The sequence below is a fragment of the Sminthopsis crassicaudata genome, chromosome 3 (assembly GCF_048593235.1).
Source record: "Sminthopsis crassicaudata isolate SCR6 chromosome 3, ASM4859323v1, whole genome shotgun sequence".
Taxonomy (NCBI): domain Eukaryota; kingdom Metazoa; phylum Chordata; class Mammalia; order Dasyuromorphia; family Dasyuridae; genus Sminthopsis; species Sminthopsis crassicaudata.
The window spans coordinates 17,937,777-17,956,750 of record NC_133619.1 but is presented as its reverse complement, the minus strand read 5'-3'; the positions used below and the strand labels follow the sequence as shown (position 1 = coordinate 17,956,750).

The 18,974-nt window shown below is 42.8% G+C and overlaps 1 protein-coding gene across 2 annotated transcripts in view; it reads left to right on the top strand.

The window, feature by feature from the left end:
* Nucleotides 1-18,974, top strand: part of IFT80 (intraflagellar transport 80) — an 85,453-nt gene that overhangs the window by 27,237 nt on the left and 39,242 nt on the right. For both annotated transcript variants that reach the window (XM_074298101.1, XM_074298100.1), the window contains exons 5-7: nucleotides 12,093-12,202; nucleotides 16,767-16,856; nucleotides 17,694-17,831. In XM_074298101.1, coding sequence (XP_074154202.1) covers nucleotides 12,093-12,202; nucleotides 16,767-16,856; nucleotides 17,694-17,831 — 338 coding nt within the window. The remainder of the gene's footprint in view (nucleotides 1-12,092; nucleotides 12,203-16,766; nucleotides 16,857-17,693; nucleotides 17,832-18,974) is intronic.

Here is an 18,974-nt window from a genome sequence, read left to right as displayed (position 1 = left end):
CTCCAGAACTCAGAATTGTTCTAGGTTTGACCCAAGGCCAGCCTCTCTTAGGCACTCAGAAAAGAGAGGGAGGCTTCCAGGAATAGGAGCTGGGGGGAGGGGGTCGGCTTTGGGCTGGTCTAGGCAAGCAGCTGGAGGCAGAAGGGTGAAAAAAGGACAAAAGGAGTAGCCGTTTCCCTGCTGGTGGAGGGCTGTCCTTCGTTCTTCTTGGGCTGCAGATGTTGAGTCAACAGGAGGACATCATGGGCCCTGGCACCACCTCAGAGGGTTTCCCCACAGGCACACATCTGGCTCCATGGCAAGGGCTCTTCTTGACACCGTCTCACTCATTACAGTTGGAAAGATTGGCAGCTGCCTGATCCATAATCCTCCTACAGGAATAAAATTCTCTGTGGAGTTGGGGTTTTCTTGTTAAAATAGGGAGCAGGAAGCTGTCCACATCTTCTGGATCTGGGAGTGGCCCTGGCTTGTGTTTGGCTGTTGACTGTTCCCCTCTGCAACCTTCACCTCCATCCCTCCCCTGCATGTTCTCAAAGTCCCTCACTCACTGCTCTGTCTCTACGGTGCCGTTTCATTGGCCGTCCCCTCACCTGGAGCGGTCCTCCTGCTGCTTCCTGCCTCCTGGCTTCCCTCGATCAGATCCCGCTCACTGCAGGAGGCCTTTCCCATCCATCCGCTCTCACTGTTAGCAGCTTCCTGCCCAGGCCACCTTCTGTTTAGCCTGTCTGTAGTTTGCATGTGCACAATTGTTTGTGAATTGTCTACTAGACACTAGAATATAAGCTGCTCAAAGGCAGGGACTGTTTTTGCTTTTCTCCTTTTTTCTGTGACTGCACAATGACTTGAACATACTTAACATTTAATAGATCTCTTGCTTTGTTAGTCTGTTTAAATGCTTTTAAAAAGTGATTTATATATATATATATATATATATATATATATATATATATATATACACACACACACATATATATATATATATATATATATATTTTTTTTTTTTTTCTTTTTAACCATTCCCTTGAAATGAAGTCAGTGTGGAGTACCTGTATTAAAGAAAAACCTTTGAGACTTGGGTGCCATGGATGCCTGGGGGCTGTTGCCAGGCCCTCGGCCAGCAGCTCTGCTGTAGCCCTTGTGCTTTTTTCCCCACGGTTTTGCAGTGACTCCTCCCTAGAAATCTTTAGTGATCTTCTTGTGGCAGGGATCTGACTGTTGAAGGATAAGAACGTGCCAGGGATGAACAAGCTTTGGCACAGCCTGTCATTCTGGGTCTAGTCACTGGCTCTGGGCCTTCTGGCCAAGAACCGGCGGAGCTGAGCTTGGTCACGCACGGGCCAGGCATTCTGCTGTGTGAGCAATTTACCGACCATAGCAACCTGAGGGATCCTGGGGCAGCGGTCACTGCCACTCCCAGCCCTTTTTGTAAAATGCTCCCTTCACACCCTTTGCAAACCGTGTAGTCCCTGAGCCAGGCTGCCATGGTCACCACCACCAAAACGTGAATGTGAGGGCCTGGGGGGCAGGGTCCTCATGCTCTTGTCACCCCATGGCCGCAGTCTCACAGCCTCAGGCCCTGTGCTCTGCTTTTGGTACCCTCCCAAGCCCTCAGTCAGTGGAAGGCCTGTCTCTGGTAGTCATCCTCATGGGCTGAGTGCTCCCCTGGGCCTCCCCTTGCTGAGGACAGAAGGGTCATTGGCTACACGTGGCTCATTGGCCCTTGCATCCCAGGCAGGTTTTTAGGGATGCTGGCAGGATCGCTTGCCTAGCACACCCATGGCACACACAGGGGCTGCCAACATTTGCTAACTGCCTAACTTGGGCAGGGACTTTTGGGTCTCAGTTTCGTGTATGCAAAATGAGGGTGCTGGGACAGATGGCCTTGTCCTAAAGCCTGTGGGTGCCAGGCCTGTGATCCCAGAGCACATAGACTGTGATAGCAAGATGGGCAAGAGACGGAGAAGGCGATCGTGCTCTTGGTCATCTGGGGTTCGGCTGCGTCCCCTGGAGAGCTTGGCTCCCTTTGGCCAAAGGCTGGATACTCTGAGCCCTGAGTGAAGTGGTGACCTCCTGACCCCTCCCCAGGGCACTGGGTAATGGTGGCCAGGCTACTGGGAGGAGAGCTTCCTTGTGAGGAAAAGGAAAATCAATCACGGATTATTACTTAGTTATTGCTAAAGGACTTCTCCCTTGTTCTTTACTTTGCAGTCGTAAACGCTGAGCAGTTTATTTCATCGACCGTGGAGATTTCCCTTGCTATCAGTCTACTAGATGACAAACTCTGAGTTTAAGGACTAGGGGTCACGTCCTAATGGTTTTTTCTAAAATTTGTTGATAAGTATTATGTCACACAGATAGTAATGAAGATATCTCCCAACCCAGAATACAACATTACAACTAGACATTTTTTTCAAACAAGCAGCGGTCGTGCCCTTTCACTCAAGGGAAATCTTGTAAGATTCTGACTGAGCTTGTTGTTTCATACGTGTCACTGTAGTTTTTACAGAAATACTAAAAATACTTGGGTCTTTACAAAATCTTCTACTTTATTTAATCAAATGTCTGAAATGCCACAGTTACAACTTAAATCTAACAGTGTTTTCAATTTGAGTTTGCCTCTTGGCTGAATTGGAAATTTGTTTTTTTTTCCCCCTTCTTGGCTGCTAAATAAATAGTTGTGCTATTTTGTGTGCAACTATGGCATTAAAATTTTTCAGAATTTTAAAATATGATTTGGATCCTTTTTTGTTTATTTTTGTGAAAATATCATTAGAAGGTTTGTGATCTACTAACCATATAAGGAAAACTATTGATTGGGTCAGAAGTTTAGTCTTTTTTTTTTTTTTTTTTTTTTTCCTGAGGCTGGGGTTAAGTGACTTGCCCAGGGTCACACAGCTAGGAAGTGTTAAGTGTCTGAGACCAGATTTGAACTCGGGTCCTCCTGAATTCAAGGCTGGTGCTCTATCTACTGCCCACCTAGCTGCCCCCGAGAAGCTTAGTCTTAAAGCCAAAGAAATTATGAAGAATAAAATACAGAAGTTTGAGATTGGGTGAGTATAAAGTTTAGAAAGACCTTTGAGGATTAGATCCTAGAGGCGTCAGTAAAGAAGAAGAGATTCTTCACCCATAGGAGTGAAACTAACCAAAAATTATTGCAAAACTTAAATTTGAGTAAAAATAAAAAGGACCCTTGTAATATTTATCACTTTATTGTTTTGATTAGAGTCATGTTTGTCAAAAGGTTAAGCATTTATCGAACAGCATTGAAATTTGAGGAAATCATTCCTGGATTGCTTTTGTAGTGGTTCCCTGTTTTTCTACAGTTAGAATGCTGAAGAATAGTAGCCAACTAAACTTGGTGGGGGGAAAAAAAAAAGGACAGCTACGGGACACAGTGGATAGAGTAACAGTCCCGGAGTGAGGAAGATGCATCTTCCTGAATTCAAATGGGGCCCCAGATACTTATTAGTTGTGTTTCCGGGGGCAAGCCACTTAATCCTGTTTGCCTCAAGTTTCCTTATCTGTAAAATGAGTTGGAGAAGGAAGTGGCAAACCACTCTGGTCTCTCTGCCAAGAAAATCCCAAATGGGGCCATGGAGAGTTATATATGACTGGGGGGGGACCTCAGTGAAAACCTCCTTTGATTCCATCCTGAATCTGTTTCAGGGATATTTAGGAGGATGATGTGGGAAGTCTAGTCTTGTAGTCCCCCCCAACAGCATGTTTGTCAGATATCTGTATATTTTGAAACCTCAAACTCAACGTTTCCAAAGCTAAACATTTATTTTTCTGCCCACCTGTCCCTCAAACCCCGCCCCCCCCCCCCCCCATGTAAGCAACAACTCTCATTCTGTGAGAGCTCATTCACCATCCTCCCAATCTCCTGGAATTCTTTTCCTTTTTGAATTTTATTCACAGCACTCAGAGCAGCATTGAACAATGGGTGCTGTAGACTGCTGGCTTTACCTTCCCTGGAGGTGGGGAGTCTCTCCCTTTAGCACTCTCCTGCAGCATCTTTGTGCTTGCACGGCCTCTGCTCAGTAACCCACTAAACTGGACCTTTATGTCTTCCTTTCTCTCTCTCCTGACTCTTCCCCATCTGTCAGTGAAATCTCTTCAATGTCACTCCAAACTGGTGTGAACTGAATCACTTCCATTTGAGGCATCCATAGAGGAGTCTGAAAATCACCTGGCAGGAGAAGGCCTGGATGCCGAGGACCCACCCAGCACAGGTGGTTCGGCCCATTGTGCCCCTGCCAAATGAGGGCACAGGAGGTCAGCCACACGCTGCCGCCCCCCAACATAGTAATGTCATCTTGGTCCTCTTCGGGAGTGAAGGGCGACAGCCAATCAACTGTGTCCCAGATGCTGAGGATACAGAGAAAGGAAGAAAAGAAGGTCCCTCTTCTCAGAGAACTCATAGGGCAATGGGAGAAGCAGTGGGCACACCCAGGATGGGCCCACAAAGGGAAGGCACAGAGGTGGGAGATTCCCTGGAACGTCAGGAAGGCAGGCAGCGGAAGGCAAGGAGGGAGAGAGCCAGCAAAAGGGATTGGTTGGGGAGCAACTGGGGGCCTGTACGGGAAAGGGAATGAGCTCTGAGGAGACTGGGCAGGTGGGAAAGGGACAGGCCCTTCCCCTCCTGCGCCCACAGGTAATGCCATAGTCCAAGTCTGAGGTGAGGAGGGCGGTAAGGGAGAGGTGAGGCGCCCGATAGGGAGATATCTGTGAGCAAGAAAGGGGGGCCCGCACTTCGGGAGCATTGAGAGACCCAATAGGGGACTAGGTGAAAAGGGTGATGGGGCCTGAACTGAAGGATTGTATCAGGATCCTTGTTATAGGCTCTAGAGTGTAGTATATAGTGGTATAGGAGAAAGGGGCCTGGGTGAGAGGTAGCACAAAGGTGGCAGGCCTTGGCAGCAGATTGGGTATGAGGGTGAGGTTGGGAAATGGGCTGTGAGGGGGGCAGTGCCAGTGAGGAAGAGGGCAGGCTTAAGGAAAGTTGGTGAGCTCAGTTGTGGTCATGGGGAATTGAGGGATCTGCTGGACACTACTTGGGGATGCAAGGCTGGAAGTCAGCAGAGACATTAGGCCTACCTAAGTGAGGGGATCATGGCAGAAGGCATGGGGGTGATAGGAGAAGGAGGCCTCCATTTTCTGAAGCAGGGGCCTCGGCTGAGTGGGAGAGCCCTGGGGTGGGTGGGATGCCTGGTGAGAGGGGATAAGGGCAGCACAGGAGGATTGTCTAGTTGTGTGGAGGGCCCTGTGGGTACATAAACCTTTAAGGGACCCCACCAGGGGGTTGTCTTCACTTTCAGAAGGCCATGGATGGTGTGAGGGGTACAAAGATGCTGACTGACTTTCTCCATCGAGACAGTGGCCGTTGAGGAGGATACCGGATTATGAGCCTTGACGGCCGGGAGGATGGTTGTCCTCTTGACAGATTAGAGAACTCAGGAAGAGAGGGAGAGTCGAGGGGAGAGTAGAGTGAGTTCACTCAGGGACAAGTTGAGTATGGCTGCTGGATGTCCATTTTGAGATATCTGATGGGCAGTTGGAGATAAGAGAATGGAAGGGAGAGAGGTTAAGTCTCGATAAGCATATCTGAGAGCCATCTGCAGACGACCGGCACTGAAAGCCTGAGGGCTGACGAGTCACCCAGGGAAGTCTTCTAGAGGGAGAAGAGGGCGTCTGGAGAAAGGTTCTATAGACCTAGGAAGCGGCTTGTGGTGTATGGAAGTAGCTTGTGCTTTGTAGCATGGGCCCATTTCAGAGGTTCATCCATTTGGGCTGAAGGGCAGCGTGCCTGCAGGGGAGTAATAAAGCTGTGGAGATGTGGGCTGACATGTGAAGAACATTGAATGTTAAGCCAGGAAATTTGAACTTTATTCAAGAGGCAAGAGGAAACCACCAAATTTTTGAACAGAAAAGTGAAATGACCTGATCTATTTCTTAGAAAGATTATTTTTTTTCTGGTAGTGGTAAAAAGTGGATTTAAGCAGTGGGGTAGGAGGAGAGATGGGAAGAAGGGAGGGAAAAACAATTTCGCAAAACTGATCTACATACTGCAGAAAATCTGACACACTCAGGATTGTATAGATTTTCTCATCACCTGCATAGAGGTGATAGTTTACCCACGGGGACTGATGAGATCACTAAGAGACGTCCCAGAATAAAGTGCTGGTCCTGCAAAGGAGACTGGACTGAGCGTGTTTGGGAGTTTTACCGGATTTGAGAGAATTCAGGATGGGGGACAGTTATTGTATCCAGGTCAAGGACCAAAGGAAAGGTCCTAGGATTGAGCAATTTAAGAGAGCATCGGTGCCCTTGGAGAAGAGTATCTGTGAAGCCAAGATTGCGAAGGAGGGATTGAGAAATGAATGACAAGTTCCTGAAGTGGAGAAGGATGAGACCGTTTTTTCCATCCTCCGGCTGGCCTGGGGCTAGACCTTGGACTTTGTCCTCTGCTTTCATTTTATTATGTCCATCCTTGCCTCTTCCCATCCCTGCTCTTGCCCAGTGCCTGAGTCGGGATGACTGCCTCTAGTCTGACTTCACCTCCTAGAGCCCTCGGATGGTGAGGACCGCCAGGGATGGAGGACTCTCTCTCCAGGCCAGGAATTCCTCCCAGGGATGGATTTGGAAGCACAAAAACCTTTGAGCTTGGCTGGGGAGGGTGCTATTCTTGAGAGGCACGGGCCATGGCTTTCTCAAGGCCAGCAGAGCAGAGAAGCCTGGAAGCAGAGGAAGGAAAGCCCTCACTGCTGCTGTGGGCTCTGGGTCCCTCTGCCCTGCCCCTCCTCCAGGCTCCAGGCCACACATAGAACAGCTGCAGGTCGATGTCTAACCAGGGACTACACCGCAAGCATTGTCCCTGTTCGTTGTGACCGACATGCTTTCTAAATCATGATTTTCGAGAATAAAAATTGGACTTTTCACAAGAACGTGGCTTCGCTATTTACTATTGCTAGTGAGATGAATGTTTATGAAAAATGACATTAAGCCTTTTATGAAGAACTGAGCGATTTTAAGAGTTAAAGAAAACTAAGATGCTATTCTGTTCATAGATAATTCTCTAACGTTCCCTAAATTAAGGATTATTATATGAACATGCCTGCCATGTGACCGAGATGTGTCACACCCTCTTGTGTTCTAGGGAATCCTTGAAGAGCCTGAATAGCAGCGAAGACGCTGACTGACCAAGCCCTAGCCTTAGATACTTCACACATGGATTTCCAGTTTTCAGAGGAGTGGCTTTTCAAGTTCCGCTAAATATTACTTAATCTTGGGACCTTGGGGTAATGGTGGGTATCCCTCTCCTCATTTTAAAGATGAGGAAATGAAGGGTCTTGTAGTGTCCAGGGTCAACATTAGGAGTGTATTGGAATTATTAGAGATGGGAATGGTACAGGAGATTGGGCTGAGACAGCATGGGGTGCACCAGAAGTTGCTGTTTTTAGTCCCATAAATTCGTCTTTCAAAAAATAAAGATACTGTCATTTTTGAGACTTAAAACCAAATAGAATTCAGAGGAAAAATCTGATTACTTGAATTTATTACATTATTAAGCAGTACAGCGTCATTAAAGAATATTATATTAAAGACTGAAAAGTACTTCATGATATGTCTCATTGTATATACTTAATAGTAAATAGTTCATTTCTGGCCTCATAAAACTGAAAAAATGGGGGCTTTCTCTTTATAGTGTGGATGTGAAAAACATGGTATATTTGAACTATGTACTTCCTTAAAACATCTGAAATACATTTTTTGCCTCTTCTCCTGTGGTTTAAAATGCCTTCCACAGGTTGAAAGAATTTAGATAATTTGTTTTACAGAGAGATAAGGGTCTGACATTTAACCCAACCCCAGGTGCATGTGGTTTCTTAAAAAATGTCAAAAAGGTCACATGATTTTAGTGTACAAAGTTAGAAAAACAAGATGTAGTGAAGTGTGTTAACTGAAATGGAACATAAAGTAAAAAAAAAAATTCCTAATAGTTAAAAAAAATCAAGAAAAATTTTAAATGATTTTTTAAAATAAAGGCCTAATAGTTTTCCTTCAAAATGATGGTATCTTATTACTATAAACAATAGTTTAGCAAGTTAATAAGGAAATTTGATAATTTTTGCATTATATGACTGTGAAATTGGGAATGTCACATGTTAAAAGAAAAATTGTAGATCAGCTTTTCATTTTAGAGAATTAAATTCCATTGAGTTAGAAATGAACATGATAGTATATGCTTGTTTTCTTTAGCTGAAGACATCTCACCATCTTTTAAGTGATTTCTTCAACTTTGCTACTTGCAGTGCAGCTTTCACTGCTGTTTTATTTTTTTCTAAACTCTCTCCCTGCTGATGGGGGTGAGGTGCTGGCTTTCTGACCCCATGCTCCTTGGAGCGTCGAGTCATGCTGATGGGGATTGTGAGAAGAGCACTGGAGGTGGACTTGGAAGACCTGGATTCAGGGCCCACTTCTGAGTTATGGGCAGATGACTCATACTTTGCAGCCTGAGATCCTTCATTTGGAAAATGGTGGTGATGACTCCACTCTCTGGGGAGGGAGGCACGCTGTTGCCTTTGAAGTGCTCTGTAAATGTGAGTTTTTAGTGTCATTATGGAGCCAGTGCTCTTCTGGAAGGCTTCTGGAATTGTGGGGGGCCGTGGTTCAACACAGAGAGCCAGACAACCTTCCCTTCTCTCTAAAAGATTGTGAGGTTCCTGCAGTGAGGACGGAATCCACATCCAAGATCTTTTTTTCCTCCAGAGGCGATTTGCTTTCATTCCTCAGCTATGTTGGGATCTTCTCCTCAGAATATGGTGGTTTTTTTTAAAAGCTTCATAAGCATGAAATTAATTCTCAGAGTGTCACAAAAGAAAAAAGTGGTGTTGATTGCTAGAAATTTGGGAATTATGTGGCTGGTGATATGGCTGACCAGCCAGGAGGCCTTGTCAAAGGCAAGTTAAAAGGGCCTTAGACTCTCACTCCTTTTCCCACGCTCGTCGGGGCTGCTCATCACACCCAAAGAACTGCATCCATTTGTGGCTCCCTTAGTGGGGATGCATCCCTTCCTGAGTGCAGGTGTTTTGTTAAGCCCATGGAGGAAGGAGGAGGCGGCTCTGTTGGTGATGTCCAGAATTCACTTTTTGTCCATCATTACATAGTAGTAGTAGTAGTAGTTGCTGTTGTTGTTGTTTTTGATCTAATTTTGTATCTAAACATTACATTTTAAATACCTAAAATGTGGCTTGTTTTTTGGAAAGTCCAGAAAGACATGGAACTCTCCCATTTGTGTTTTTGGTTCCTGGCCCTTTTTTTCTAGACAGTCTCACCAGTGATCTCACCAGTCTGTCAGCTAGAAAAGGAAGGGCTGCTGCAATGGAGCATGGCAAGAGTTTTGTTCTGGCTGCCTAGTTGTAACCTGGACTTGAGGCGGGGTCAGTGGAGTCCAACCTGGGTCTAGCCATCCCTTTAGGCTTCCTTTGGTGGACAAGGCCTTAGGATAGCTAGCTTTGGCCCTGACTCCCAGCTAGTTTTGTACAAATTAGAATTTCTTTAAAATATTTTAAAAGATTGTATTTAAAGGGAGGCACTTAGGTGGCTTAATGCACAGAACTCCAGGCCTAGAGACAGGAACTCTTCTTCCTGAGTTCAAATCCAGCCTCAAATCAGCTTCACTACTGTGAGACCCTGGGCAGGTTACCCTATTTGCCTTAATTTCCTCATCTGTAAAAAGAGCTGGAGAAGGAAAATGGCCAACCACTCCTATATCTCTACCAAGACCATAAAATGGGGTCATGAAGAGGTGGCCACAAACAAAAAAGGACCGAGCAACGTCAATTTTATGTCAGAACCATTCTCAATCTACTGTATGTTTGGGCAGGGTTTGACTTTAAGGCCAGAGTTTGTCAACAGCTGGTCTAAGCCTATGCTTGCGCTTCCTGATTCCCTTCTTTCTTTTGCCTGTTCCATTAACTTTGTATTCCATCCCGTTTGCCTTGCAACTATAACCTGCCTTCTTCCATAGTTGTCTTCCAGGCTGAGGTGATTGTTGAAACCAATTGCTCCAGTTGATTCAATTTATGGCAACTTGGAGAGGGGGGCTCAAAGTCTCTATGCTCAGTGTTTTGTTTTGTTTTCTCCTATATTTGAACTGACCTTTTGGCTGTGGCAAAAGAAGGTAATGGGAAGGGAGAGAGGTGAGGCACTGTAAAGGGCTGAAACTCTGATAGCTGCACTGGAATCAGACAACTGAGCACTTAAGGCTAGTTATCTATTGGCCAATACTATATTAGCATATGCTTGGAAAATGGCCCTTCCCACTCTTCTGTCCTGGCTCAAACATTGTAGAAGGGACTAGGGGGTGGAGTAAGACAAGCCAGAGAGGTCTTGGAGATCCTACGCATCCGTTCCCTTCACTTCTCCCCCTAAAGACCAAGAATAAAGACCAAGGACTTTTGCTCATCCTGACTCTGGCTGATTCTAAGGCATCCGGTGTGCTAACCTGGATATCACAAAGTACCAGCTTAAAAATCTTTGCCTTATTAAATTCTGTTCCTTGTTTATCAGTTATCAGCTGAACCCTCTGTGTCATTAACTGCCACTAAACATTTCAGTCTTGTAATTTGGCCAGAAAGCCCCCAAACTTTATAATTTTATTTAACCAAAAATAAAGACATTTTAGAAATATTGGTATATGAGAGAAAATTATCTTTTCCTACTCTCATATTCATTTTTAGTAATCATTAAAGAGTTCTGGACATTTTCCAAAAACTTAGTCTTATAAATATAACAAATTTAAGGCTTTGAACCAACTGATGGACATGTAAAAAAGACAGATTTTGGAGAAAAACTAGCTAATTCGATGCTGAACATCCTTCCAGAAAATGCAAAAAATTTAAAAATCATCTGAGTCTACTCATTTATTTTATCAGCTCTACTTAACATTTCAGCTACAACCAAAATATACTAGGTAATCAAGAAAGTAATAGGTTGGCAAATTCAGTCAAGGAGCTTTTATCTGGTGCCTGCAGTAGGCTCTGGCGGTGCACTAGGGACATCAGGAAGGGCCACTGGCCCTGCCCCCAAAGGGGAGTCCATAGCTTAATCAGTAGGAGAAGGATGGATGTGATAGAGATGGGAACGGGGACAGTGAGAGACCTGGTCAGAGGTCGTGGGAGGAACGGCACCAGAGGCCGCAGTCCCTGGACCCAGAAGGTGAGAATGACCAGAGAGACTATAAGCTCCCCTTTGAAGTATGGTCCTAAAGCCTCCAACATGAAGAAATTGTGTCACTGGATCATGGTGGACCAAGTGTAGAAGGTTAGAACTACAGAGAACTTTACTGGCTTCTTTTAGTGTTAAAGCCAACAAATCGACCTCCATCAAAAATTGTTCCTGTGAAGTAGGGTCTGTGCCATGGAGACCTTGGTCTAAAGAGAGACCTCACAGGGAACAAGCTCTCTTCTCTTGTTATCCTAAGCAACTGCTAATGAAATGGGGGTAGTCTTTACCCACTTGAAGGGTAGGAATGACTGGTATTTTGGGAGCTGTAGCTGTCCTGGGCACCGAAAGCAGCAGCCGGAGGAGAACCAACTAGAGGGTGAGTTTGGATCCAAGTTGCTGTTTTTTATAGAGGAATCTAACTTGAAAGTCAACACGTCCTGCCCTGTGTGGTAGATTGCAATGGATGAACGGTCTTTCCAACAGCATTCTTTGGATTCTCATAAAATTGAACATAATTTAATTTTGACAACTTTTCATTAGGAATCTCAAAATCTTGAGTAAATCTTTAGGTTGCCTGAGCCAGATAAAAATCATTCAGATACTTGTCATCTGTCAGATGCTTGACGTAGATTGTCACTTGTCCATGACAGGAATGTTTATATAAAAGTAGAATGTAAGTATGTAGGAAAGGCGCCATTAAAACTGAAAAGGATATAGCTAACACTGGTGGTGGTTTTGTTTTTTTCCCACCATAACTTTTTCAATTATGAAGAGTTTTATTTTCGGGTATAATTAATCCTCTTCTCCCTTTCCCCCCCAAAAACCCCAATCCTTCATCAATGTTATTTTCTTTCTTCCTACAGGCATACCAGTCTACTCAGTAGCATGGGGCCCTGATTCAGAAAAAGTCCTTTATACAGCAGGGAAGCAGCTGATTATTAAACCTCTTCAGCCAAATGCTAAAATTTTACAGGTACTATTTAGATAATAGTAGAATTGCAGTAAGAACTTGACTGTTGGACTAGTGGGCAGAAAGCCGTTGGTTGTTGCTGTTGCATTCTGGGTGATCTCTTTACAGCTGTGAGACGGACACTTTATTGCAACAATTTAGTAGCTTTATTGCAAGAACAGATACTGCTGGCTATGGATTTCTCTTATGCTAGCTAAGATTATAATAGTGAACTATATGTTCTCACAGTTTGGCACAGTGGGGGCTTAAAAAAAATAGGCCTGAGTAGGATACTTCCATGAGAAGTTTCTAACAATGCTTGCCTAGAATTCCTACCTGCTTTTGCGATTGTTGTTGGTTAGTGATTGTATCTGAGTCTCTGGCAAGCTTATGAGGTATTACCTATTTTCAGTTATGGTATTGTTTACCCCTAATGGCACCTTGTTGACAGTATGGCGTTGTTAGATAATAAATCACTCTATCTGCAAGTATGTTTAAGCACCTATTGTGTACCAAGCACAAAGACAGAGCCTGAAACCAGGGCTGCTGGGAGTGAGCTTTGTGCGTTTTAGTCAGAGATGTATGCTGGCCAAGTATGAAGTAAGTAAACCGAAGTCTTTCCCAAGCAGTGAAATAAAAGGTATTTGGGAGAAGAAGTAGGGGGCATCAGGAAAGGCTCCACATAGAAGATGCCGGGTGAGCTATGGCTTTTTATAAATAGATATCTTTAAAATGTAGTTTTAGGAAAATGGAAACCATATTTTATTCATCTGATTTTCATTTGAGAAAATTGTATTGTAGCCCTATTACTCATTTGTAATGAAAACCATTGTTTTTTACTTTTCTATTTTTCTCTTTTAAGTACTTTTGGGAAGTTTAGCTAGTGCGAGTTTATTATACACATCATAATTTTTTTAATAGTTTTTATTTACAAGATATATACATGGGTAATTTTACAACATTGACAATTGCTAAACCTTTTGTTCTAATTTTTCCCCTCCTTCCCTCCCCCCAGATGGCAGGTTGACCAATACATGCTAAATAGTTAGAATATAAATTAAATACAATCTATGTATACATGTCCAAACAGTTGTTTTGCTGTACAAAAAGAATCAGACTTTGAAATAGTGTACACATCATAGTTTTAAAAATGAGATATCAAAACATGTATGTTAAAAAATTCTTTCTCATTGTTGGCTTTCTAATGGAGGGGCGTGAACGAGGCTTTGAGGGAATTGGGAAACCCAGTTAGGTGGAGGAGGTTTCAGTGGAGGCTGAGATCACATATGCCTTCTCCCTCCTGGTTCCTGGAGTCTGCACCCATCCTTAGGGAGCTGATTTCCCAGGATGTGACTAGAAGTATGCTTTGAAGTAGGCCTGGCTGGTAGTTTTTCCTTTCCTGCCTGACTGTATTTCAAGCTGTGTCTAGCTTAATGTTTAGTTAGGTTTGGACAATTTCCTACTTAAAAGATTTCCTGGAGAGCTGACTGTTGCCTTAAAATCAACACATTGGTGATGTGACATGAGTTAGCTTCACCGAGGCATGGAACAGCGAGATGACTTGGTCCTTTTGAAGAAACCTTTCTTCTCGAGCTCAGCAACTCTGCCCAGGCTTCCTTGGAAGAAGAGAATGTTTGATTATATGGAGCTCCTCCGTGACCTGGTGCAGCTTGAAGCTTTAATTACACATGCTCCAAATTTGCAAAAAATAAAAATTATTTGATTATTTAAGATACTTTTGTACATATTTGATCTTGCAAATTTTGAACAGTATGCTTTAAATTTTAACAAAACAGCAACCGTCTTTGTCACGCACTGCCATGTGATAGTTTCTGCAGGAGGCTTTCTCAGGCCTGTGGATTGGGAGAGGGGCATCTCTTCCTAGGCTCCTGTGATCACCTGACTAATTTCTGTTTGACTTCTTCTTGGGGGATTACCCCCAAACTGTCACCGACACATCAGTTCTCATTCTTTGGATGATCTTGAGGCGAGGATTACAAATGCAGTCTCTTCAGTCCCTGCAGAGGCTGATGAAAGTTTTTTACAGAGAGCAAAAATTGACTTTAGTGATATAAAGCACAAAACAGTGCTTCTGATGAATTTTTATTTTATTTTATAATTATAACTTTTTTTGACAGTACATATGCATAGGTAATTTTTTACATTATCCTTTGTACTCCTTTCTTTTCCGAATTTTTCCCCTACTTCCCTCCACCTTCCCCCCTAGATGGCAGGCATTCCCATACATATTAAATATGTTATAGTATATCCTAGGTACAATATATATGTGCAGAACCAAATTTTGTTGTTGTTGTTGCAAAGGAAGAATTGGATTCGGAAGCTAAAAATAACCTGGGGAGAAAAACAAAAAATGCTCACAGTTTACACTAATTTCCCAGTGTTCCTTCTCTGGATGTAGCTACCTCTGTCCATCATTGATCAACTGGGAAGTGAGTTGGATCTTCTTTATGTTGAAGATTTCCACTTCCATCAGAATCCATCCTCATACAGTATCATTGTTGAAGTGTATAATGATCTCCTAGTTCTGCTCATTTCACTCAGCATCAGTTGATGTAAGTCTCTCCAGGCCTCTCTGTATTCATCCTGCTGGTCATTTCTTACCGAGCAATAATATTCCATAACCTTCATATACCATAATTTACCCAACCATTCTCCAATTGATGGGCATCCATTCATTTTTCTGATGAAATTTAATAAGAAACATGCCGGTATTCTAAAATTTTACTTAACCTTTTAAATGTTTTTAAGTTTATTACCTTTATACTTCTTAAATTATTAAAAGTTAAAGTTTAAAATTGCACTAAGACTTTTGGGACATTTGGTATATATGATGAGTGGGAGCTGACCTTGGAGCAGAGTTTTAGAACTTCAGGCCAAATCCTTACTCTTGACTCATCCTGGCTGTGCAAGGGCATCATACGGCCCTCAGTCTTCTAAGCAATTACAGGTCTGTGTCAGAGGTTCTTACCTCTGGGTCGTGGACCCCTTTGGCAATGCGATGAAATCTATAGACCCTTTTCTGTATAATGTTTTTTAAAAATTGAAGGAAATGCTAAATTTAAGTTAGAGATAAGATAAAAATATGAATTTTTCTCTCATCTGTTCATAGATTCCTTAAAATATACATGTACTATATATGTATTATCAAATTCCTAAAGGGGCCATGGAGAGATACATATGTGTATTTCTCTCTCTGTTTTTGGCTGTCTCTGCCTTTCTCCCTTTTTCTCTGTCTCTCTGTTTCTCTCTGTGTCTCTCTTTCTGTCTCTCTCTTGTCTCTGTCTCTCTCATGGGAAGGCCTCCTCAGGGTTTCCCGCTCCCGGATTCCCAGTTCTGCTTCCACTTGCAACTTTGCCTCTGTGTGTTTCCTCTGAATCAAACCCTGTCCCCACCGCCATTCCGCTCAGGACCCAAGGTTGGCGGCCTGGTTGCTTTCCGCTGCTTCCCCAGCGGCCGTCTCGGCTCCATCTGCTCTCTGCAGAGATGGCTCCTTTTAAAGAAAACTTTGCTCCTTTCCTGGCTGTAATTACTTAAAGATTCTGTACATTTTTAAGTTAGCACTTGAAGGGCTTTGCAAACCATTTTGATGATTGGCGATTGCCACCTTTTGAGCTGACTTTATACCCCCTTGGATGGGACTGACGGTGAGGTTCCTCCATGCTGGATTTGGGCAGAGAGTTGATGTGAGGGGGAGAGGCTCTGAGAAGTCTGCAGGGTCTTCTCACTCGCCTCCAGGACTGTTATTTATCATCTTTGAGTCACCCTTAGCACCTGGAGCGGGCTTCTCAGAGAGCAGGAGGGAGAGGTTGGCTCAGACTGAGACGGACCTGGATCAGTGGGAGAGATGAAGGGACCACAGGGAGCAGTGCTTGTGCAGGGGTCTCTCCCAGCTCCCTCTTGGGTTCAGTTCTGAGGGCCTGACCGACTCTCAGTAAAACACACCCAGACCTTGAAAGATGGGAACTATTTATTGATCACAGACGCCTGAAACATACATGGATTTCTTAGGGAAATGCATGCAAATTTATGGCTTATGCAATGTCTGCTTTATGGCACGTGCACCTAAAAAATCGCTGCATGAACGTTCTTGCAAGAGAATAGTGCTTTATTATAACTGCCTGGACAGCTCTGAGACTCCAGGCATTTCTCCTGGAAGTCTGAACATCGCCAGCCCCTCCAGATCTGTGATCAATGGCTCCATTTGGGAGACGACTTCTTAAGAGAGTTTGGCTCAGACGTTTCCCTCTGATCTACTAATGCCCCCTTAGCTTCTTCTGGAAAAAACTAAAAGCCTTTATAGTTTGGTGCAGCGGCCACTTCTGCAGGGCACCTTTTGAATCAGCATTCTGAGGCAGGTGACAGCCTTTTTACAAGTGGGGACCGAGGTGGACGTTGGTGGAAGACAATGAGCCAAGAGAAATTAGACTATGGAAAGGAAAAGGAGAGAGTCCTCTTCTTTCCTCCCTTTTTTCTCTTAGCAAGATAACTAATTTATTGCAAAATGTTCATTTTGGAAACTATAACCCTTTTCTTAAAATTATAAATCTCATTTTTTTTTTTTTCACAGTGGAAAGCTCATGATGGAATTATTTTAAAAGTGGATTGGAACTCAGTCAATGATCTGATCCTGTCTGCTGGTGAAGACTGTAAATATAAGGTATGTAACGATTAACCTTGTCATAGAATTGGAAGTATTTAATATTGAAAATATTAAACACTCCACCCCAAATCCTTAAAGGCCCTAACTTTAACCCCACCACAAAACTTTAATAATTGGGTGAAATTCTACCCCATGCTATAATAAGTATTACTTGAGTAGCACCTCTCAGAATGTCTAATTTACATCCACAATCTTATTGACATAAAAAATTGGCCTAATAAAATAGCAGTGTAATTACTGTTTCCATTTTTAGTTACTGTTTAAATCAGTACATTTGTGTTATTAAAGTCAAACCCACTGAGACAGTAAACATAAGGAAACCTTTAGCTTTTGACAAGAATAAATGTGTGGGGAAGAAGACTGACTATATGTATAATTAGAGGAAAAGTAATCAAAATAAAACAGCATTGACAGAGATCTTCTTAAGTAAGAGAAATGAACATTTTAAGCCACAAACTGAACATTAAAAAAAGAGAGTATAGCCAAATTTAAAGAGGCTTTCTTTTCTTTCAAGATAGCTTACATTCTTAATAACAGTTCAATTTATATGAAACGTCTCTCATTTTTCATGTTTTTCCAACCCTTTTAGTAAAGTGATTGTGTTCTTTAGGGTCATGAAATACACCTTTAATTTTAACATTTGCATTCCACAGAATGTAATTGGTTCTATTTCTTGTGTATGCTGTAAAATCTATTGATAAATGAGTTTTATAAAAAGATAATTGTTTCTAAAGCTTAACTTGATAACCTATAGGAACAGTACTTACATTTATATGATTGGGGAAGGGGTAAATGTGAAAAAAAAAACTGGCTTTCTTATTTTTTTTTAAATAGGTATGGGATAGTTACGGTCGTCTGCTCTACAGCTCACAGCCTCATGAGCATCCTATTACCTCAGTTGCCTGGGCTCCGGATGGAGAATTATTTGCTGTGGGATCATTTCATACTTTACGCTTGTGTGATAAAACAGGGGTAAGTTACACTTCTGACAAACCACAGACACACTGTCACATCCATTTCTTGATAATGCATAAAATATACAGAGCTTAAAACCATTTTTAGTGCATGCATCTGGTTGGATTTCTCAATGTAATGCTTTATTTAATTCTAGACTTCATAGGACCATGTGAGTTCTTTAAAATTTTCAGAATGGTGAACATTCTTTAGTATCTCTGCCTTTCTGGAAAGATTTTCCTTTGAACATGTTTAATTGTGAAGGACATCCTTAAAGGCCTTTTTTCCCAAAGGAACTATTACTCAAAATTCATGACTAGATCAATGTGTAAAGTCCTTTTATTCCTTTAAAAAAATGTAATCCTGTTTTAAGGCTGTTCCTTCTACCAGAACGACTTTTTATTCTTTCATCTTATTTTTATTCATGTCTAATGTTTTCATTTTATATTGATTTCTGAATGCCCTCCTAGTAAGCCCCCTTTCTCCCCCCACTCCCCGCTTTGTCTCAGAGTTTAAAAAAGAAAAAAAAAAAACAGTTGGCACATTATTTGTGTGTGCTGATTATGCAGTACTCCACACTCCTAGGCCCCCACCTCTGCACAGAGATGTATCTTCTCAGTTCTTGTTCCAGACCAGGCTTAATAATACATCCTACAGCATTTGGTTTCCTTTCTGTTGTTGTTGCTATTTTGCTTTCATTTATTTTTTATTGAACATATTGCACACATATCTTTCATCTTGAATTAATTCAAATGGCTTCTCACAGTCAAGAAAAACATTGTAATAAATGAATAAAATGCTTCACCTAAACCTCAAGGTCCTGGCCTTCTTCACATTGACAGACTGCTGCGTTTTACCGTGGTCAGTGTCAGCATTTTCCCATACAAATGGCTTCCTTTCACATAAATTCCAGTAAACTTTTGACTGAGCCCTCCTGGGACATGTGCTTCTTGAGTGATATATGTTTCTTTAATTGTAAAGTCTTGTTCCCCTCATGGAGTCAGGCTAGTCTTTACTCGGCTGTCCCTTGGCTAGGAGACCCCAGACCCAGATCTCTGGGGCGCTGTAAGATCCCTCCCCATTTTTTGAATCTGTCCCCAGATTGTCCTGGGGTCCTGATCTGCTCGTCCCTGTCCTGGGCCTGGTGCTGGGAATTCAGAG